We start from the raw sequence: 23,312 nt of genomic DNA, 5'->3' as shown, positions 1-23,312 counted from the left end.
CCAAGTCCAAAAGGCATCCTTCTTCAGCCTGACGGCTTCCCAACTCTACCACTTTCAATGCACACTAGAGTGAGGATATTTGGGGCACACCTTAGTTCAGTTAGGTCTTTCACACCTATTTAAATGAACTGCCCCGAGGAGATAATGCATCCACTGCCCAATTCAACAGAACTAAACAATGCAGGTGCAAAAGTGCCCTTAGAATTTTTTATTAATGACTAGTACAACAACTTGCAGTATATTCTTATTGCCGGCCCCAAGCCCGCATAAATTGGAAGGGTTGCGTCAGGAAGGGCATCTGGCGTAAAATATTTTGCCAAGTCAAATATGCAGATCATAAATCAGATTTCCATACTGGATCAGTCGAGGCCTGGGTTACCAACGTCCACCCAGAGGAAACTGTGCTACTGTTGGGCGATTTGCTACTGGTAAAGGGACAGAGCTGGCTGATATGACGGAGAGAAGAAAGGTAGGTATACTGTGTGTGCAAGAGACCAGGTGGAAGGGGAGTAAGGACAAGAGCATCGGAGGAGGGTTCAAACTCTTCTACCATGGGAGGAGAAATGCGGTAGGGTTAATTCTGAAAAAAGAGTATGTCAAGAGTGTGTTGGCGGTGAAGAGAGTGTCGGACAGAGTGGTGACTATGAAGCTGGATATTGAAGGTGAACTGATGAATGTTATCAGTCCATATGCCCCACAAGTTGGGAGTGAGATAGAAGAGAAAGAATAATTCTGGAGTGAGCTGGATGAAGTGGTGGAGAGTGTACCCAAGAAGGAGAGAGTGGTGATTAGAGCAGACTTCAGTGAGCATGTTGGTGAAGGACACAGAGGTGATAGGTAGGTATGGTGTCAAGGAAAGGAATATGGAAGGGCAGATGGTGGTGGATTTTGCGAAAAGGATGGAAATGGCTGTGGTGAATATATATTTCAAGAAGAGTTAGGAACACAGGAGGATGTGTAAGAATGGAGGAAGGTGTACACAGGTGGACTGGAAGATTGGAGACTGCAAGGTGTTGACAGGAGAGAACATATCTAGGCAGCATCGGATGGCAGTTCTGAAAGTCATCCTGGCTGGCGTTCATTCTGCTGGACAGTGACTTTTTTTAAAAAAAATTTTAGTTTACATAAATGTGTTAATTTGGTTTGAGAATGTTGATCGAGAAGTATAGAGAAGGCCAGAAGGAGTTACATTGTGTCTTTGTAGATTTAGAGAAAGCATACGACAGGGTGCCGAGAGAGGGGGTGTGGTATTGTATGAGGAAGTCAAGAGTTGCAGAGAAGTATGTAGGCGTGGTGCAGGATATGTATGAGGGAAGTGTGACAATGGTGAGGTGTGCGATTGGAATGACAGATGGGTTCAAGGTGGAGGTGGGATTACATCAAGGATCGGCTCTGAGCCCTTTCTTGTTTGCAATGGTGATGGACAGGTTGACGGACAAGATTAGGCAGAAGTCTCCATGGACGATGATGTTCGCGGATGACATTGTGATCTGTAGCAAGAGTAGGGTGCAGGTTGAGTAGAGCCTGGAGAGGTGGAGGTATACACTGGAGAGAAGAGGAATAATAATCAGTAGGAGCGAGACGGAATGCCTATGCATGAATGAGAGGAAGGACAGTGGAATGGTCAGGATGCAAGGAGTGGAGGTGACGAAGGCATATGAGTTTAAATACTTGGGGTCAACTGTCCAAAGTAACGGGAAGTACAGGAGAAAGGTGAAGAAGAGAGTGCAGGCAGGGTGGAGTGGGTGGAGAAGAGTGTCAGGAGTGATTTGCAACAGAAGGGTACCAGCAAGAGTTAAAGGGAAGATTAACAAGATGGTTGTGAGACCAGCTATGTTATATGGTTTGGAGACAGTGGCACTGACAAAAAGACAGGAGGCGGAGCTGGAGGTGTAGAGTTGAAGATGCTAAGATTTTCATTGCGAGTGATGGAGGACAGGATTAGGAATAATTATATTAGAGGGACCGCTCAAATTGGACAGTTTGGAGACAAAGAAAGAGAGGCAAGATTGAGATGGCTTGGACATGTGTGGAGGAGAGATGCTGGGTATATTGGGAGAAGGATGCTGAGTATGGAGCTGCCAGGGAAGAGGAAGAGAGGAAGGCCAAAAAGGAGGTTTATGGATGTGGTGAGGGAAGACATGCAGGTGGCTGGTGTGACAGAGAAAGATGCAGAAGACAGGAAGAAATGGAAACGGATGATCCGCTGTGGTGACCCCTAATGGGAGCAGCCGAAAGTAGTAGCAGTAGATGTGTGTTCTTGTAGTTTTTGGATATGTGTTTTTGTCATTGTGTTGCACTGCTGTGGGCTGGGGGGCACAATGTTTCATTTTATTTCATGTGTGCAAGTGCATGAATTGAAATGACAGCGTTTCTGGTTCCGTTTCTGATAATAGCATCTATCCCATCATTAATGCTTCTCCTGTGCAGTTAGAGCCCAGTCCAGTTCAACTACATAATATAACAACTTGTAAACACTTAAAAAAGTGAATCAACGTAATCACAAAAATTGTACAGTGAAAGTGAACAGTCAATATTATTCACGAGTAATTGCACCGATTTGTAGAAATGGAAGGAAAACTGAGATGACTTGCACACATTTGTGAACTTCAAAATGGTTGTCAACTTTCAAGGCTGTTTTTGATGTATTAGTGGGCGATGGATTGTCAGTAAATTAAAAGAAAATGTGGCATGATGCCTCGAGCCAGCCTGGAAAAAAAAAACATGGCAAAGCTACAAGTTAAAAAAAAAGTGTGACTTGGGAAGCCATATACTATGACCATGTGTAGCACTGTAGATGTTGACAGTTGACTAGGACCAGTTCTAGGTTCGTAGGAGCAGTTTATAACGAGCATCAAATGATTGCAGACCACAGAAAAAAGTTTGAACTACCAGCTTGTTTTTATATAAAGAATTGTAAACATAGACAGAGAAACATACACAATAACAGTGCGAATGGATAAATTGCTTGAAACCTCTTGTTTTATGATTGAACCCTTATTAAACCACTATTTTGAGTTGCAGATATTTTGGATAGATATTTTAGTTCCAATTTAGGATCCTTTTAATTCTAATTTGACGTTATCTCTTGTTTGAGTTGACAAATTGTTAATTTGTGTTATGTTCAATTTTTTCCATTAGGCCTTTAAGTTTCAGTTCTAATTTCCGTTAACCTAAGTTACTTAACCAGTAAATTAGAATGCCAAAAGTAACACACAATTGCATTACCCCATGAACAGTATGAATGAGTAATAAACTCAGCCAATACTGCAATTAACAATACAATATCAGATCAAAAATCAAAATCAATAATCAATGTAGGCTATAATCAGTCCTTTTTGTAAAGTCCGTTGTTGCTCCAATGAGTCCAACTGCGTTTTGCAGTAACAAACTGGAAATTTCAGTCCTACCACAATCCAGGTGCTCGAATCTGTAGGCTACTGTCCTGAGAATGAGGTGTCTGAAGCCGCAGACAGACCACACGGATCCAGCAGGTCTCCTATAAGTGGCTCGCCATCTTGTTTCCAGCTTGGGGTATGAACACCAAACGCGATCTTCCCAATCCAAAAAAAAAAACCTGGCCTGCATTATAACAGGCACATCACACATGCAAAGACATTAGTTTACATATCTCTCAATAAAACAATCAAAAGAAAACAATATAAGTACCGATTGACATAGTCAATCTACCGACCGCTAAAACGTGACACAGTTTAATTTCTGTGCCAATACACCATGCCGCTGCAACCCAGCTGGAAGTAGCCAGCCCATCAACTCGGTTTGCACAAAAGAAAAATACATTCTGAATTCGGTTCACAAAAGGAAAACGTAGCTCCTCAATAATCTTTACACAAATTATGATCTACAACATAACTGAGCTACTTATAGCTTTAACTAGCCTATGCACACAGACATTGAAAACGGAAAAGTTTGGCTAGTTAGCAATTGACTCACCAAGTCCTGGACGATACTCGGACACAATACAAAGCCCAGGGCCCGGAGGATGACCAAACCAACAAAATACTCAATTTGGATAAAGAAAGAACCAATTGTAGCTCACTGCTATTTCAAAGTAGAATCTTCTATCTCTCGTTCTAGTGGCTTCTCTCAAGCGTTTGCCTGGCGTTCTGAAACCTAGCTGGTTCTGGGACGTCCTCCCTCTCGAGCAAGGCAGCTGATTGGCTAATCAGCACTGCACGCGCTGCGTTTTAATAAATAGCAATCTGAACCAACAATATGAATTTATTGGTACCATGAATTACTTATCTACGGTTTACTATTTGCAAAATGATTAATTATTATTATTTATTTATTTATTATGATTCAGCTGTAATTATATGTAGGTTATTTTAACCTGGGTTATCTTGACCTGGGTTACAAATGTACGCATGTCATTCACAGTACTCAAGTTTCACATTTAGCCAGTATCTTAGAAAACAACACACATTTCGTTCATCGGAGTTTACGGACTTGACAAGGACATAAAAATATCATTAAAAATGGGTTATAACACAGCAACTAGAGTGAGATTTTGATATGTTATGAATTTGTTGTATGGTTATTTTGATTAAGTTATCACAGGGTAGGCGCCTACCCTGTGATGTGTGTCCTGGTCGCTACACTAGTGCCTCCTCTGGTCAGCTGAGGTGCCTGTTCTCGGGGGAGGCGAAACGAGGGGGGAATAGCATGATCCTCCCATGCACTACGTCCCCCTGGTGAAACTCCTCACTGTCAGGTGAAAAAAGAAGCGGCTGGAGACTCCACATGTGTCCGAGGCTGCAAGTGGTAGTCCGCAGCCCTTTCTGGCTTGGCAAAGGGGGGTGGAGCAGCGACTGGGATGGCTCAGAAGAGTGGGGTAATTAGCCAAGTACAATTGGGGGGGGGGATAAGCCACAAAAAAAAGAAAAGAAAGAAAAGATTATGATCTAAAAATCTTCTGGCATCTTAACAAGCCCATCCATTTGCACATCAGTGGGAAAGTGGATACTCTAGCATCCAAACTGTGTTCAAGTTAAGCAATGACAAAAAAAAAAACAAAAAAAAAAAGCATTCAGTGTGAGGGCCGTTAAAACTGGCAACAAGACCAAGTCCTGAAAAGCAATGCTGTGGCTATCTGTGCATGATTTGAAAAGAGCCAGCTAACATGGCCTGCAGTTCAAACCATATTTTTCATGAGAGCCAGTGAGCAGCCCAGATCCTAAGTAAGAACATCAAAAGGGATACTGACATCGTCCCAAGACTAGCAACTGTTTGTGGACTTTGAAAGACAGCTGAAATTCCTCCAGCACATCTCAAAGACCACTTAGAGTCCAGACTTAATCTAGCTAACAGGTCATTAACAAAATCACTCGAAACAGGTCCATCAAAGAAAACCCTTGAAACATGATTGCCAAAAAATATGCCTTAGAGGGCCATTTAAAATATGCCCTTTAAAATAGGTTGCAGGAGTTTTGCAGCCCATATAGTCTATGGCATATATGGTGCTCAGAGCATTGTGGAAGGGAGTAGAAAGACATCCACAAAAACACAAGAGTTGCAGCAAGGCATCCAAATGAGTTTCGCTGAAAAAAAGATGATCATTAGTTGCTACTCGTATAGGCTGAGGCCTGAACAACCTCATGTGGATCAGCTAAGTAAGGGTGCATGATGTATAAAGACCCAATAATAAACCCAAGAAACACAACTGATGGTATTTCCAGAGCCAACAACTTCCAAGATATGATTCAAGATGTACACTCTAAAGAACTCCAGTCTCAGTTATGACATTGTTTTCCTTCATGCAAGTATGTATAGAAACACTTATATCATTTCTCAGAGTTCAGCATCCACAGAGGGTTGTGTGACAGTGAAGTACAGCCTGGCAGGTCAGCCGTCTATGAACCAGCTCCACTTCAGTCTTAAACCTACAGAGGATACAGGGTAAAATTTTGTTTCTTTTTCACTGAATAAACAGTCACAATTGTCAACTTTATCTCCTATATATGTTGTGGGGATACACTTCATTTACTGCCATAATACCGAGCAGTCTCCTTTGTCTCAGAAATGCTGCTGAAATTGTGCTGAAAAGTGTCCAACAATCCGTGAATCAGGAGAGATAATGCTGAAAATTGTGATACTTTCCCTTTAAATTAAAATAAATGGCAAGTAAAAAAAAAACAGTAATTAGTATTACCATCATAATTATAGAAATGTAACACCTCTCCTCTGTCTTCTGTGCAGACTGACACTTCACAGGTTGGGTGCGTGGACCTTGATTCGCTCTCTGGAAATGGAAGAGCGGGAACATGGAGGACAGAACAATGGAGGAGTGAAGGAGAAGATAATGGAAGTCAGCATCCAGTCAGGAGTGAGCAGTGCCTTCACTGCCTTCATCGCTGTCAGCAAAAGCAATGGAGAGGCTGTACAAGGACCTCTGCTGCGCAGAAACATCCCAGCACCAAGTAAGAGGGCACCTGTATATTAGAGAGCATGTGAGAGTGAATGGGTGAATGTGAGGCATACACTGTAAAGTGCTTTGCGTAATCGGTACACTAGAAAAGCGCTATATAAATGCAGTCCATTTGTGGAAGCCTGTGCATCTCTCTTCACAGGTCCAGTTGTCTCACCATGTCAGGTGGACGTAAAAACAAGAGGATGAATTAAATCGGGGTGCCCAAACATTTTTCAACCAAGATCTACTTTTACATTTGTCAGCCAGCTGAGATCTACCAGCCCAAATATGGAACCGTATTACTGTAATACCAATTCAATATGTACATACGGCAAACAGAAAATACAGTACAGTATAGTTCTCTGTGTTAGAAAAGTAGAAATAAACGTCGTTCTCTACCTTAGTGGGAACGCTGGCACTGGGAGGAGGAGGCTAGTTTCTCAAAGTCAGGGTTGTAGCAGCTGGTTGCAAGCCTTAGGCAGGTCACAAGGTGGTCATCTGTCATTGTGGATCTGTACTTCTACTTGATCTTCATGTGAGAAAAAGCAGATTCACACAGGTAGTTTGATCCAAAAATTGCTGTGAAGTTCATGGCACATCTCCAGAGGTTGAGGTCCTTTCCCGCAGCAGTAGCTCCCAGAATGCTCCCTTCAGCCCTTGTGTTGCCCTGGATTTAATCTCTGTCAGTTTTAAGTGTGAGGATCTCATTCTCCACAGCAGGGCTGTCCTGGTGAAACAGTGATGCCACTTTGGAGGCAATGTCATCCACATCAATACTTCCAAATGGAAAACACAGATAGCTGGCAACAGGTTCAATGGACGCAAAGTCAGTAAAGTGCCTATCAAACTCTGACAAGATGCTCTGAACTTGCTCCTCATAATGTACACTGCTCAAAAAAATAAAGGGAACACATAAGCAATGCAATGTAGCTCCAAGTCAGTCACACTTTTGAGATATCAACCTGTCCAGTTAGGAAGCAACACTGATTTGTGAATCAATTTCACCTGTTGGTAAATTGTCTTAATTTCCACCTGGTGGAAATTAGACAATTTGCAAGACAACCCCTATAAAAGGAATGGATTTGCAAGTGGTGGCCACAGACCATTTGCCTGTCCTCATGTTTTCTGGCCGATCTTTGGTTAGTTTTTCATTTTGCTAGTGCCCTCACTACTAGAGGTGGCATGAGGCGGTATCTGCAACCCACAGAAGTTGCTCAGGTAGTGCAGCTCATCCAGGATGGCACATGCGTGCTGTGGCAAGAAGATTTGATGCGTCTCCCAGCACAGTGTCCAGAGCATGGAGGAGGTACCAGGAGACAGGCCAGTACACCAGGAGACGTGGAGGGGGCCGCAGGAGGACAACAACCCCGCAGCAGGACCGCTATCTGGTCCTTTGTGCAAGGAGGAACAGGAGGAGCACTGCCGGAGCCCTACAAAACGACCTTCAACAGGCCACTAATGTGCAGGTTTCTGCTCAAACAGTGAGAAACAGAATGCATGAGGATGGTATGAGGGCCCGACGTCCACAATTGGGGCCTGTGCTCACAGCCCAACACCGTGCAGCCCGATTGACCTTTGCCAGAGAACATCTTGGTTGGCAGATTCGCCATTGGCGCCCTGTGCTCTTCACAGATGAGAGCAGGTTCACACTGAACACATGTGACAGACGTGAGAGAGTCTGGAGACGCTGTGGAGAACGTTCTGCTGCCTGCAACATCCTCCAGCATGACCGGTTTGGCGGTGGGTCAGTGATGGTCTGGGGAGGCATATCCTTGGAGGGCCGCACAGACCTCTACGTGCTAGCCAGAGGTACCATGACTGCCATTAGGTACCGGGATGAGATCCTCAGACCCATTGCCAGACCATATGCTGGTGCAGTGGGCCCTGGGTTCCTGCTCATGCATGACAATGCTCGTCCTCATGTGGCCAGAGTGTGTCAGCAGTTCCTGTATGTCGAGGGCATTGATGCTATGGACTGGCCTGCACGTTCCCCAGACCTGAATCCAATCGAGCACCTCTGGGACATCATGTCTCGTACCATCCGCCAACGCGATGTCGCACCACAGACTGTCCAGGAGTTGACCGATGCCCTGATCCAGGTCTGGGAGGAGATCCCTCAGGAGACCATCCGTCATCTCATCAGGAGCATGCCCAGACGTTGTAGGGAGTGCATACAGGCACGTGGAGACCACACACACTACTGAGCCTCATTTTGAATCGTCTTGAAGAATTTCCACAGAAGTTGGATCAGCCTATGTTCTCATTTTCCACTTTGATTTTGAGTATGATTCTGAATCCAGACGTTAATGGGCTAATGATTTTGATTTCCATTGATCATTCTTAGGTTATTTTGCTCTAAACACATTCCTCTGTCTAATAAAGATTTTCAGCTGAAATATTTCATTCATCGAGGTCTATATTGTGTTTTTAGGTGTTCCCTTTATTTTTTTGAGCAGTGTACATTATCAAGCTGTGCTGTGTCATTAACCTGACATTTAAGTTCTGCCTGCATGTGAGCAAATTTTCGCAGGTCACTGCATTGTAGCCTACTTGACAGCAGTTGGAGCTTGCTTTTAAACACCTTCACTGAGCAGATCATGTTTATTACATATTTATCCTTACTCTATAGTTCTAAACTCGGCTCATTCACCATGGTAGTGAGATCGGTTAGGAATGCCAAAGCCAAAAGCCACTTGTTCTCTAGCTGAGTACATTCGGCATGTTTAGCAAGCTTGAGAAAATCTTTCATTTCAGGCAAAAACTCACTGAATCTCTCCAAAATTGTACCTCTGCTCAGCCACCTTACATCCGTGTGCAGCAACAGGTCTGTGTGTTCTGCTCCTGTCTCCTCCTTGTGTGCGCGAAATAGCCTCCTCTGTGGGCTCCTTGCCCTAACCGAGCACACGATCTTCATAGCAATAGCCATCACTTCTTTCATGTTTAAGATGTTTCCACACAGCGCTTGTTGGTGAATTATGCAATGATTGCAGCTAGAAAAGCGCTATAAAAATGCAACTTGATTGATTGATTGAATTAAGGAAGTCCGGGAAAGAATCACTTTGCTTGCACAATCCAACGAACCATTGGTACGGCCTACCATAGCACGTGGGCCATCAGTTGTAATGGAGATGAGTTTAAAAGGGGCAGTTTATTCTGGTTAACGAATTCCATGAATGCTTGAAAAATATCTTCACCTCTAGTCTGTCCTTTAAGTGGCAAAATGGTGAGCAGCTCTTCTTTTGCGCTCATGTCTTCAAAGGCCATTCTAATGAAAATACATAACTGTACCACATCTACCATATCGGTTGACTCGTCGAACTCAATGTCCTTCAGTTGCTCGTGAAGATTCTCGACCATTTCCTGACAGCGCCGTGTAACAGTATTCCGGGATAGCTGAACGTATTTAATGGCTTTCACAATGTCCAATTCACAATTGACTGTTGCGCTGCCAATTGAGACTTCAATTCCTGCAATTTTCTGGTTCATAGAACTGTTTTCACTGGGAAATCTGTATCATAATTGTTGTGCACCATTTTAAAATGTTGCGCTAAATTACCCTTCTTTGGTATAGCCACACTAGCATTGCAGACTAGACAGATGGATTTTTCATTGGAATAAACGAAAAAATAATCGTCCTCCCATCCATTGAGTAAATAAGTTTTTGATCTTTTGGCTTCTGCCATTTTTGTTGTTTGTCGTCTCCGAACACGCACAAGAACATTAAAGAGAAGTTGACCTTGTTAACATTAGTCACGACTCCCGTTTCCTCTTCACTTGGACGCTGACAGTGAATGTCAGGTTACGCCTTCATACGTCAGAGCTTGCGAGTGAGATACTAATTCGCCAATAATATCTTGATTGATGTTGACTCTGACTAATACAGGACTAATGCTGACCTTGCCTCTTAATGGTTAGTCAAATTCGATGTCAATCAAGATGTGAACGCAAGGGACTGCCGATTTTTTTCAAAATTTAACTCCATTTTTCAAAATCATCTCGTGATCGACTGGCAATGATTGGGCACCACAGTTTTATCTTGTCGGGTTTTGTTTGTGCTGTTCGTTTTGCACTGCGGTAGTGCAGTATACACTCACCGGCCACTTTATTAGGCACACCTGTCCATCTGCTTGTTAATGCAAATTTCTAATCAGCCAATCACATAGCAGCAACTCAATGCATTTAGGCATGTAGACATGGTCAAGACGATCTGCTGCAGTTCAAACCGAGCATCAGAATGGGGAAGAAAGGGGATTTAAGTGACTTTGAACGTGGCATGGTTGTTGGTGCCAGACGGGCTGGTCTGAGTATTTCAGAAACTGCTGATCTACTGGGATTTTCACACACAACCATCTCTAGGGTTTACAGAGAATGGTCCAAAAAAGAAAATATCCAGTGAGCGGCAGTTCTGTGGGCGAAAATGCCTTGTTGATGCCAGAGGTCAGAGGAGAATGGCCAGACTGGTTCGAGCTGATAGAAAGACAACAGTAACTCAAATAACCACTCATTACAACCGAGGTATGCAGAAGAGCATCCCTGAATGCACAACACGTCGAACCTTGAGGCAGATGGGCTACAGCAGCAGAAGACCACACCGGGTGCCACTCCTGTCAGCTAAGAACAGGAAACTGAGGCTACAATTCGCACAGGCTCACCAAAATTGGACAATAGAAGATTGGAAAAACGTTGCCTGGTCTGATGAGTCTACATTTCTGCTGCGACATTCGGATGGTAGGGTCAGAATTTGGCGTCAACAACTTGAAAGCATGGATCCATCCTGCCTTGTATCAACGGTTCAGGCTGGTGGTGGTGGTGTAATGGTGTGGGGGATATTTTCTTGGCACACTTTGGGCCCCTTAGTACCAACTGAGCATCGTGTCAACGCCACAGCCTACCTGAGTATTGTTGCTGACCATGTCCATCCCTTTATGACCACAGTGTTCCCATCTTCTGATGGATACTTCCAGCAGGATAACGCGCCATGTCATAAAGCTCGAATCATCTCAGACTGGTTTCTTGAACATGACAATGAGTTCACTGTACTCAAATGGCCTCCAGAGTCACCAGATCTCAATCAAATAGAGCACCTTTGGGATGTGGTGGACCGGGAGATTCGCATCATGGATGTGCAGCCGACAAATCTGCAGCAATTGTGTGATGCTATCATGTCAATATGGACCAAACTCTCTTGAGGAATGTTTCCAGTACCTTGTTGAATCTATGCCACGAAGGATTAAGGCAGTTCTGAAGGCAAAAGGGGGTCCAACCCGGTACTAGCAAGGTGTACCTAATAAAGTGGCCAGTGAGTGTAGATATGGTGTTTTGTGCACCATGCTTGTTAACAGCACCCGCCACAATGCGCGTCCACCTCAATCACCGGAGTTCATGTTGCAAACCGCGTGTGCGTCAATCAGTGCAAGTGCAGGCTACTCACAAGCGCTTCCACTCAGTCCATGAGCCTGGGAACCGTCACCCTACAGCTGCCTCCTGGCTAGCAGCCGGAGCAAGTCCAGTGAAACACCAAGGAGGCGATCAAGCCCGCCACAGTCTGCTCCTCCCCAGGAAATCACAAGATCCCTCTGAAGGGAAACGAAACCAGCTCACAGCGGCTAGCAAGCCTGTCAGGGTTCCGCATTGCCAACTTGTAGCGTCAGCTAGCCAGGTAGCTATCACCAGTAGCTAGCTAACTGAAGTTACTCAAATAAACACTGCTAAACTCAGTATCACGGAACAAGAAAATGCACGAGGAATGAGGACGACCAATGCTGCTCCACACTTGTGGGCCTATGTACACGAATATACTGTAACGATCACGGATGAATAGGCTCGGTAGCCCTTGGCTAATGGGTCGGACCCTTTAATTGACTGGTTAACGTTGTCGCCTGCGGTGCAGGAGATACGGGTTCGCGTCCCGGCTGTGGCGGTTCCCCCCCCCCCCGAATTCGCTACATTGGTGTCAGAATTCCACTTCTGACACCAATGTAGCCCATTCAGGGGGCAGCTCGGGACACCGCATCCGGGTTGGAACACGTGGCTCCCACACCGCAAGCGACTACGTTAACCAGTCGACTAAAGGGTCGGACCCGTTAGCGAAGGACCAACGTGTCTACTTATCCATGCACGTTACTACCCCCTTCCTTCGGGAAAGCGCGTCCCCGGGCTTAAGCATATCAGCTCCTTCACGCCTCTGGGCACATACGCTGCCGATGGCCTTAGGTCTCACCATCCCACTTCTGACACCAATTTAGGGAATTCGGGGGGCAATCCCCGGCAGGTCCGTCACAGCCGGGACGTGAACCCGTGGCTCCCGCACCAAGGGCGACAACGTTAACCAGTCGACTAAAGGGTCCGACCCGTTAGCCAAGGGCTACCGAACCTATTCATCCGTGATCGTTACAATACCTTACACCTGGTCTCCACAAAACCAGCGTTGACACAGAGCAGCACAGGAAGTAACTTCTCTCTTCGGAGTGCAGACTCGGACTGACTAGATTTCTCCGTGACTACAGTGGATTAACAAATTTTGATTGGCTTTTCACAAAATTCAAATAAAAACAAAATGATTGGCTCATTACAAAATTCCACCTCAGCAGCGGGAATTTTTACACTACAAAGCATCCTGGTAAATGTAGTAACAGCAGAAACAAGATAAAGTAGAAAAAAAATATACATATTGTCACATATCGGGAAGGAACCCAAAAGCAGACGGGACAACCAGGTAAGAGAAGAATCCAGTCTTTATTGAAGTGACCGATCTCAGGGGTAGAGCAGGAGGTGGCTCTGTGGCAGGTAGGCAGAAGTCCATGAATGGCGACGTTCCAGCGAAGACTGGTCCATAGTGGAGGCCTTTTAAGGGTGAGGGCGATTGCCGGGGTGAAGGGGGGGTCAGCAGGCGTAGCAGGTGTCAAGGGCGATCGCTTTGATGTCAAGGGCGAGAGGCTGTGACAGTACCCCCCCTCCGAGGGGTGCCACCGGGCTACCTACTAGGCCCGTCAGGGTGCATCCTGTGGAAGTCCCGGATGAGGTTCGCGTCCAGGACAAGGCGACGAGGGACCCAACACCTCTCCTCCGGGCCATATCGCTCCCAGTCCACGAGATACTGCAAGCCGCGACCGCGGCGACGAGAGACCAGGAGACGACGAACGGTGTTAGGCGGATGATCGTTGATCATACAGGGAGGTGGGGGCGGACGGAGGAACTAGAGGGCTGGTAGAGACAGGTTTGAGGCAGGACACATGGAAGGAAGGGTGAACCCGGAAAGTGTGGGGCAGCTTCAGACGGACCACAGAGGGGTTAATGACTTTGACAATGGGAAAGGGACCAATATACCTGGGGGACAGTTTTTTAGCATCCGATCTCAAGGTTAGATCCTTGGTAGAGAGCCATACCTGGTCACCGGGGGAGTAGTCCGGAGCAGGGGTGCAATGACGATCCGCCAAGCGCTGGTAATGGCCGGAGGCCCTGAGCAGTGCAGCACGGGCTCGCCGCCAGGTCGGACGGCACCAATCGACATGGGCCTGGACAGACGGAACCGGAATGTCTGCCTCTCGAGAAGGAAAAAGGGGGGGCTGATAGCTGTAAAGGCATTGAAAAGGAGACAACCCAGTAGCAGACGATGGCAAGGTGTTATGGGCATATTCTACCCAGGGAAGTTGTGAGGACCAAGAGGATGGGTTGGCAGACACCAGAGGACAGTCTCCAATGCCTGGTTGGTCCTCTCGGCCTGGCCGTTGGTCTGAGGATGGAACCCCGATGACAGGCTGACGGTGGCACTGATGGCAGAGCAGAAAGCCTTCCAGACAGCAGAAGTGAACTGGGGGCCACGGTCAGACACTATATCACGGGGAAGACCGTAGACCCGGAAAACCTCCCTGACCAGCAGATCCGCAGTCTCTCGGGCCGAAGGCAGTTTAGACAAGGGCAAAAAGTAAGCAAATTTACTGAAGCGATCAACAACAGTCAGTACAACGGTGTTACCGTCGGAGGCGGGCAGACCAGATACGAAATCCAAGGACAGATGCGACCAGGGACGGTGTGGAACAGGCAGGGGGTGCAGCAGACCGGCACTGGCCTGAGTGGAGGGCTTATTCTGGGCACAAACAGCACAGGCAGAAACAAAAGACCCAGTATCCTCCGTTGCTATTCTGCAAAAGTTATAGATTCCCCTTAATCTCTTAAATAGCAACACAAAAATTAACCCCCAAAGTTTACTTGGTAGGTAAACCTAAAATAAATTTTGATAATTAAAGCCATTACCGAATTGCAATTGAGTCATTGAAACAGAAGACCCTTGAAAAAGTACGAATTAAAAAGCTTTTAAAAATGTACAATGGCTAGGTTCATGCAAATTTTTAAGTGAGCTTGAAACCATCAATCAAGCCTCTTCTAATTGGAGACTCTAAATTGCCCAGAATGTGCATGAGTCATGTGATAGTCCTGTGACAGACCTCTTTCTGGCTTTAGTCCTCGGGCTTGAGAGAAATGCAATACTGGAAGACTAAAGGGAAAGAAAAGTGTAACAAGCAGGGGTAAGCCACAATGCTAGCAAAAGGTAGCTTGCTGCATTGCGTAAGGTAACAGCATTACTTCAAAAGAATCTGAGAAGAACCAGAACATCCACCTTGACGGGCTGATTGAATGGTCAGAGAGAGAAAACCGACTAGAACCTGGACGGCTCGTTTGAGAACAGTTCAACAGGAGACAGAAGCTAGTCAGCGAAGAGCGGAGGGTCGCCTTTTCAAGGAAGAAAGCGAGAATTCTGGATCTGTGACACGCAGCAGTTTATGGGGGGTGGTGGCATCCAGGTGTCGCTGCGCTGTCCGGGTCTGTCTCAAACAGACGTGGCGACTTCAGCTTCCTCCTATAGGAGGATGGGATACCAAACAGATTTAGAAAGAGCACTAAGCCTTTCCAGATAGGGTTTAAGAAGAAAAAACCCAATGAAGTATAGTCTGGTACACCTCAGCAATAACTCGTTAGCTTAAGTAAATCAAATTTTCTTGACCCCTAACGCACACCGAAAAAAAACTCACTTTTTTTTTTAACACTCAAGTTTCTCAATGTGGTTGTTCATGTTTGCTCATTGATATACCCATTTGTTTCTCAGACCTTTACCACTGAAATAAGTAGTTACAGTCCAGTTTGTCACCGATTTCTACATAGAAAATGATCAATAACTGTGTGTGCGCGCGCGCATGCGTGTGTGATGGTCTCTTAATACACACAAGGCTTCTGGAATATATGTTACCAATTTGAAAAAAATTTTTTCATTCAAATTCATAATCTTGATGTGACATTGTGCTTTCACAAATTACAAAATAAATGCATCACATATACCCTTTATTATAAGGAAGTTAACTCTTTACCCAGAATTCAGTGTTGTTTTTTGCTTTTCAATATTTTTTCCTCCCTTCACTTGTTTTACTCAATTTTCTTATTAAAGGAATGTACAGGATGTTCTTCAGTCCCCCTCGTCCCCCCGGCGCCATGTTGGGTTTGAAATCCTCAATGCATTCCTTAGAAAATGGTAAGTAGCAAATCCAAAGGCTGTTGCATCATGTGTGACACTTATTCTGCAAAAGTCATAGATTCCCCTTAATAATCTCTTAAACGGTAAGAAAAAAAATTATCCTCAAAGTTTACCTGGTAGGTAAACCTAATATACATTTTGATAATTAAAGCCATTAATGAACTGCAATTGAGTCTTTGAAACAGAGGACCCTTGCTTTAAAAAAAAAGTACAAATTAAAAAGCTTTTAAAAAATGTACAATGACTAGGTTCATGCAATTTTTTTTAAATTGAGCTTTGAAATCATCAATCAAGCCTCTTTGAATCTGAGACTATAAATCGCCCAGCATGTTCATGGGTCGTGTGATAGTCCCATTAAATCGATGGGGATCGCCGATTTAATAGGTCTATCGCAGTGATGATGGCACATCCGATGAGACACAGCTACTGAGATTCAACCTAGCGTTGAAATACCCTCATTTTCAACAAAGTGACTGGCACAGCTGAAATTACTTGTGCCATGGAGCCTCAGCTGAGACATTTTCTAAGAGACAGTAAAAACAGGGAGTGGGCGGGGCAGGTTTTATTACACTTATAGAACATGAACTGTGCCACCACACGGGCATTTTAGGGACAATGAGAATTCACTACTGCTCTCTTCCTTTTGACTGGAGGTGGAGATTTTGGTGCTGTGCCTAATGACATAGGGGCAGGACTCAAGATTTTTGTGGCTCCCTTACTGGTAAATAGGGAAGAAAACCCTAGGTTACTCATCTCTTCTTGCCCTCTGTTGGGGGAGGAGGCTGACTTTACGCTATGGCTGCAGCGCAAGACTGCTTCTCCCGCATCTTGCAGTGTGTCTTTTGAACAGATGCTACTCTAAGTGGATAGGGGCTTTAGGGCAAGTGCCGCATCCTCTGGCAGCAAAGCTCTGGCTAGGAGCTTGGAAGGTGGGCATGAGACTGGCAGAGGTTGAATGCTTCTCCTTTCTTTTTGGAAAGGTTGCAGGTTTGTGTCATGGAAGAGACATTTGAAGAGGTCAAACTCTGCATCTGTTATGTCCTGCTGGACAAGACAAGCAGGGGAGGCATGGACAATGAAATCCATTGTGACGCAGATTTCATTTCAAACAGCTAGGTTAGGTGATCCATTGTCAAGCTGTTGTCCGATGGCAACCAGCTATTCCAGTGGAGTGGGGAGAGAGGACACAAGGTGTTGTAAAGGCTTACCCCAGAAGCATTTAAGCTTTTTCATGCAGGCAGGTACAGCAGGGATGAACTGCTCCTCCGGGGACTGATATGCAGGTAAGACTTCACCAATCGTACAGATCGCACTCCTTGTCCGGGCCACGTTTTGAGGCTGGCCACTTGATGTTAGGTCGAGCCGCTGCCCTCCTGTACACTTCATGTGGGATGGTGTCCGGGGCCGTGACAGGCTGCTCTGCCCTGTGAACTTGAGGACCTTGACAACTGAGTGGGAAGAATGGCATCTTTGTCATAATAACCAATGTCTTCTCTGGGCACCCACTGATACAGACAAAGAACTCCCAAATAGTGTGAAGAAAAAGGTTTAATAGTGGGCGCTGGTCTTACCGGTCTGAATGGTCTCACTGGCGTGTTGAAATCCGAAATGGAGGCTGGGAGTTGGAGAGACACCAGGTAGGACGAGGCAGGGGGACGGGAGGCTGGTCGAGCAGGGCAGAGCTGCGTCTTGGGTCAGGACGGCTGGAGACAGAGTAAGAGCAGGAATGGAAGCTGGAGCTGATGGTCACAACACAGATAGTCCATGGGCCAGAGCCCAAAATTTCCTATTTCGGTACACTCAAGGTGGCAAAACTTACTTATAATTTTTGAAAGGATCCATGTCTGTAGATGATATTTTGGTATGATAACCATTCCTGAGTGGCAGCTGTATCACAGTTATCAGCTCATGAAGTTAACCACCCCCTAAAGTAAATTGCATTTTAGACGCTGGTGCATATCCTGGTTTAGCCTCATGGTCAGGACATTTTTCAATGTTCTATAATATTGTCTTTGGTATCATTTTAAAGGGGACCTTCTTAGCTTTCATTCAAGCCCTGTTGTGGATATTTCTCACAAATATAGAGGTCACTTGAGCTCTTCAACCCATCAATAACACACATCTTTCTGCAATTTTCGCCTAAACTATATACTTTCTTTTAGCCCTGTGGCATCTAGGAATATCAGGGACACAAAACACAAAAACTGGAATACTCACAGGACTGTAAAGATTCAGGAAATGTATAATATACCCATACTATTTCATTGTGTGAGGTGATTGTGAACCTTAAATTAGAAGGGCATTATTACCAAGAAACTAACTAGACCAAAGCCAGTTAGTCCATGGGTCAGACCAGATATCGATATCACCCAAGGTGACACAACTTCACTGGTGCCATTTTATTTGGTACACTAACAGAAGTAAAATAATACATGATAACCTTTCCAAATGAGCAGCTATTTCATTTTTCTTTCAGGAAACCTGTTTCTGTGCCTCTCACGATTGTGTATTTGCCCAGATTTTTACAAATATAGCATTTCAACACCCCTGGTACTGATTAGCCTAGCTTAAACTCTGGGACAGTTCTTAGTTGGCCAACAACCAAGGATAACCAGTACTGTGTACTTCCATTCATTGTGCTAAGCTAGGCTAACGTGCAGCCAGATAGCTATCTACTAAACACATATAGAGGAAACTGGTATCTATCTTCTTGTCTCACTCTGGAGAAGATTGTAAGCTAATTTCCCATAATGTTAGCATGTTCTTTTAATGTATATGTTAATATGATTAGTTAAAGTGGCTACGAGGAACTTTCATCTTGTGTTGATTTTAGCGGCCTCATGTGGACAAAATACAGCTGTTGCATAGCAACTAGGTAATGTATCTATTTGTGGCTATGTAAGATAAATAATGGTAATATGACGCTGGTGAAGCAAAGTAAACTTTGTTTTAGTAGTGTTCATACACCTAAGTTACATGTATTTGTTTGTATGTGGCAGGTGAAAACTGACTGAATATGGCCACTGGTGAACAAGCAAGTTTTTACCCAATACCAAAGCGCCCACGGGTGGAGTGTATTATCCACTGTTCTGATGATACAGATAAGCTGGTTTCACTACAAAGTGTCGACTCATGGAGAACTCTGCTCAGGGCAGCTCAGATACGAAATCATGCACCAGTTTTGAAACTGGCAAAAGACATTCCTGAGGGACAGATTCCAGCAATCTACTACCACAGAAAGTGTCGCAGTATCTTCACTATGAAGCAAATTCTTGATGGCCTCCTTGCAAAAGAAAAGAAAAGTTGTGTCTCTGCTGAAGAGAAACAATCTAAGAGAGTAGCTCGACATGCTCCAAGTACATCTAGGACTTATGATGCAGAGTGCATATTTTGTCAGAAAAACAGCAAATATTCCAAGAGACAGAATACGAGAGAAGTACTGGTGCAGTGTCGAGAACTGCGAGCTGATGCAAAGATCAGGAGTGCAGCCACAAAGAAAAGGGACAGCAGAATCCTTGCCATTGTGAGTAGAGACCTTGTAGCAGCTGAAGGGCACTACCACAGGTCATGCTATAGACTTTACACCAAAGAAGAGGTTTCCAAAGGAGAGGTTGCCAGCAATGAAGATGATGATGCTGCAGCCCAGTATGAAGCTGCTGTGAATAAGGCATACAATGAGCTGTTCCTCTTCATCAGGATGGAGCTTTTTGGCAATCCTCAAGTGATGACAATGACTGATCTCTCTTCTAGACTGGTAGCTTCAATGAACTCCCAAGGCATTGCCCAAGTCAAGGAATCAACCAAGAAGCACATAAGGCGAAACCTGGAGAGTGAGTTTGCTGGAGCCTTGCAGATATTCCCTGATGAGAAAGGAAAATCCCTCCTCTATCCCGATAACTTGTCCATGAGGGAACTTGCCAAAGAAAATCAGTCTCTCAAAAGGGAGCTGCAGACCCTGAAAAGTGTCAGTGCACAAGATGTTATAGCCAAAGCAGCCATCAAATTGAGAGCAGACATTAAAAGTCAAGATGTTCCTCAAACCTGGCCACCTGAAGTCAAACCAGAAGCAGAATGTCCTACCATTCCAGAGTCGCTCATTATCTTCCTGTACTCTCTACTCACAGGCTCAAATGATCCTGATCATGCATCCCAGAGAGTGCAGTGCCTTCTGCAGTCATTTGGCCATGACATAGTATATGCAGTGACATGTGGAAATACCAAGCCTTCCGAGCACATTGTTCTGCCATTCAGTGTCAAATCGTTGACAGGAAATGTAGAGTTGATAAACATCCTCAACCGACTTGGTCACAGTGTGTCCTATTCACAGATGGAAGAGATCAACACTGCCCTGTGTCTCCAGAAACTCTCATCATCAGGGAGTGGCATTGCCCTTCCAGCTAACATCCATCCTGGCATATTCACAACTTTAGCCTGGGACAATATCGACCGTCTTGAAGAAACTGTCAGTGGTGAGGGAACATCTCACAGAGTCAATGGGATTGCTGTGCAAGCAAAGCCAGTCAACCCACTTCCTGTCCAACCCATGCCCACTGTTCCCAAAACAAAGAAGAGAAGCATTGATGGACCCCCACCAATGTTACCAACTTACAATGCTGGACAACGGGTAGGGCCACCACAAAGCAAAAAGTCAGATGCCGATACTGCAGCCAATACTAAGCTTGCCAGAGAGAAAAACCTTCTTTGGGTCCTAGCACGCATGTCACAACAAGAAGAACAGTCAGTCAGCAGCTGGACAGGCTTCAACATCCTGACTCGAGGAGAGATGACGGTCATCCCCGACAATATAGGCTATCTGCCTACCATCAATGCTCCAGCGACACAAATGTCTACTGTCAACGAGGTGCTTAACCAGTCACTGAGCATCATGCAGTGCTTAGGCCTGAGGAAGATTGTCTGTGTCTTTGACCAAGCCCTGTATGCGAAGGCTGTCGAGATCACATGGAAACACCATGACAAGTTCCATAATATCATCGTTAGGCTTGGGGTATTCCACACCATCTGCACACTGCTGGCAATAATAGGAAAGCGTTTCCAAGATGCTGGACTCAAAGACCTCTGCATTGAGTCTGGCATGATTGCAGAAGGCTCAATTGCTGGTGTTATGGATGGCCGCAAGTACAACAGGGCAGTGCGACTACACAAGCTCCTGTATGAGGCTCTCATGCGACTGACCTTGAATGGTTTCCTGTCCTGGTTGGAAGAAACTCACAGGAATGACATGGTTCACCTGAATGAGACACTGAAGACCATTGACAGCCTTGGGAAAGAAGTCTCACAACATGCTTTGAAGGAGGTCCTCGAGAACAGCTCTTGTACACGCATCATGGATCTATTTGAAGTCTACCGTGAGTTCCTTAGAGGTGGAAACGGCAGCCTCTCGAACTTCTGGATGTCCTATTTGGACATGGTTGAAATCTTGTTGGGGCTCATCCAAGCATCCAGAGAGGGAGACTGGATGCTACACTTGGCTAGCATTCGAGCAATGATCCCATGGTGCTTTGCTTATGACAGGATGAATTATGCACGCTACCTCCCCTACTACTACGCCCAGATGTCTGAGCTGCCCATCACACACCCAGATGTGTACACAGAATTCATGGAAGGAGGCTTCTCAGTCCAACTGGGCTCCACCAATCCCTTTGGCCGAATCCCTGTTGACCAAGCTATAGAAGAAACGGTGAACAAAGACACCCAAACAGCTGGAGGGACAAAGGGATTCAGCTTGAAGCCAGGAGCTGTGACCAAATATTATCTCACAGCTGAGTATAGAAGCATGTACCTCAGACAGCTGAGAGACCTGACAGGTCAAGGCAGGTGCAAATGGTCTCATCCAGATCTACAGAGTCCAAGGATCAAGAGAGATGAAGCAGATGTCCAGTCTCTCATGGACCTTATGGAGAATAACTGGCTCAATCCTATGTCCCCTGATGAGATTGATTTGGTTAGCCTCTCCACTGGCAACATGGCTCCACCTGATGTGACCATAGATCTCTTGAGAGCTCTTGAGAAAGGAGAAGAGGCCTACCAAGCATTCCAGCAAACAAGGTTAGATGCAGACCCACCACCTGTGAAATTCCACGACAAGATGACCAAGCAAAGTCTGAAAACATTCTCCAATGTCAGCACAAAACAAGCTCATGGAAAGAAAGCACAGGATGTGGTTCTGAAGGCAGAAAGAAACCTTTTCAGTCACATGATCCTGGTGGCTGAAAGCAGGAAGGTGAATCTGAAGGATGTCCTTGCCTACTCATTGGGCCCACTACCATGGGCACTGGCAAATGCTGATGGGTCCTTACGAAAAACAAACAAGGCTGCACTTGCCAGAGAGCTTGAAAAGAATGTATCTCCTGCAGAAGACATCCCAATCCCATCTACTTCCATCATTGATGGGATGAGCCTGGTCCAAAAAATGAATGGCAACAACAAAACCTTTGCACAGGTGGCAGAGTCAGCCTTGACCCAGGTCCTCCATGAGGGAGCACAGAGTGGGAGGATTGATGTTGTTTTTGATGTCTATCACCAGACTTCGATCAAAGATGCTGAACGACTGAACCGGGGTGGAGACATCACTCTCCAGTACAAGAATCTTGCAGGAGGACACCACGTCCAGCAGTGGAGAAAATTTCTGTGCAGTTCCTCCAACAAGACCAGTCTCATCAAGTTTCTGGTGGAAGAGTGGAAACTCCCACGATACAGAGCTATGCTGCATGGCAAGGTGTTGTACATGACCTGTGAGGAAACCTGCTACAAGTTGACAGAAGATGGGTGTGAGGAAGCAGCAGAACTGCACTCCACACATGAAGAAGCTGACACCCGTCTGCTCCTGCATGCATTGCATGCAGCAAATGCGGGCTCAAAGTCAGTTATCATCACAGCTGAGGACACTGATGTCATGGTGCTTTGTCTTGGCTTCCAGAGGGACATCACCTGTCCCATCTACCAGAAGTGTGGGACTCAGAACCGCACACGGTTTGTCGACATCACCAAACTGGCAAGTTCACTTGGAGACAGCATCTGTGACAGCCTAATTGGCTTACATGCCTTCACAGGCTGCGACACTGTCAGTGCATTCGCTGGTCGAGGGAAGCTGAATGCCCTGAAGATAGTGAAAAAGCACACTTCCTGCCAAGAGACTTTTAGTCAGCTGGGACAGACATGGAATGTGAGTGATGAGCTGTTCCAGAAAATTGAGCAGTTCACCTGTCGAATGTATGTTGCTAATAGCAGCACTGCTGAGGTGAACAAACTGCGTTACCAGCTCTTCTGCACCAAAAGGGGAGAGGTTGAGTCCAGCCAGCTGCCACCATGTAGAGACTGTCTCTTTATGCATGTTCA

The 23,312-nt window shown here is 45.5% G+C and overlaps 1 protein-coding gene across 3 annotated transcripts in view; it reads left to right on the top strand.

Moving 5' to 3' along the window:
- LOC130115525 (von Willebrand factor A domain-containing protein 5A-like) overlaps positions 1-23,312 on the top strand; it is a 42,517-nt gene that overhangs the window by 10,054 nt on the left and 9,151 nt on the right. For all 3 annotated transcript variants that reach the window (XM_056283220.1, XM_056283222.1, XM_056283219.1), the window contains exons 13-15: positions 5,816-5,919; positions 6,220-6,440; positions 15,870-15,953. In XM_056283220.1, coding sequence (XP_056139195.1) covers positions 5,816-5,919; positions 6,220-6,440; positions 15,870-15,953 — 409 coding nt within the window. The remainder of the gene's footprint in view (positions 1-5,815; positions 5,920-6,219; positions 6,441-15,869; positions 15,954-23,312) is intronic.

This window comes from Lampris incognitus, chromosome 7 (genome assembly GCF_029633865.1).
Source record: "Lampris incognitus isolate fLamInc1 chromosome 7, fLamInc1.hap2, whole genome shotgun sequence".
Lineage (NCBI taxonomy): Eukaryota > Metazoa > Chordata > Actinopteri > Lampriformes > Lampridae > Lampris > Lampris incognitus.
Note: the sequence above shows the minus strand (reverse complement) of the source record. Positions and strands in the feature narration are given on the sequence as shown.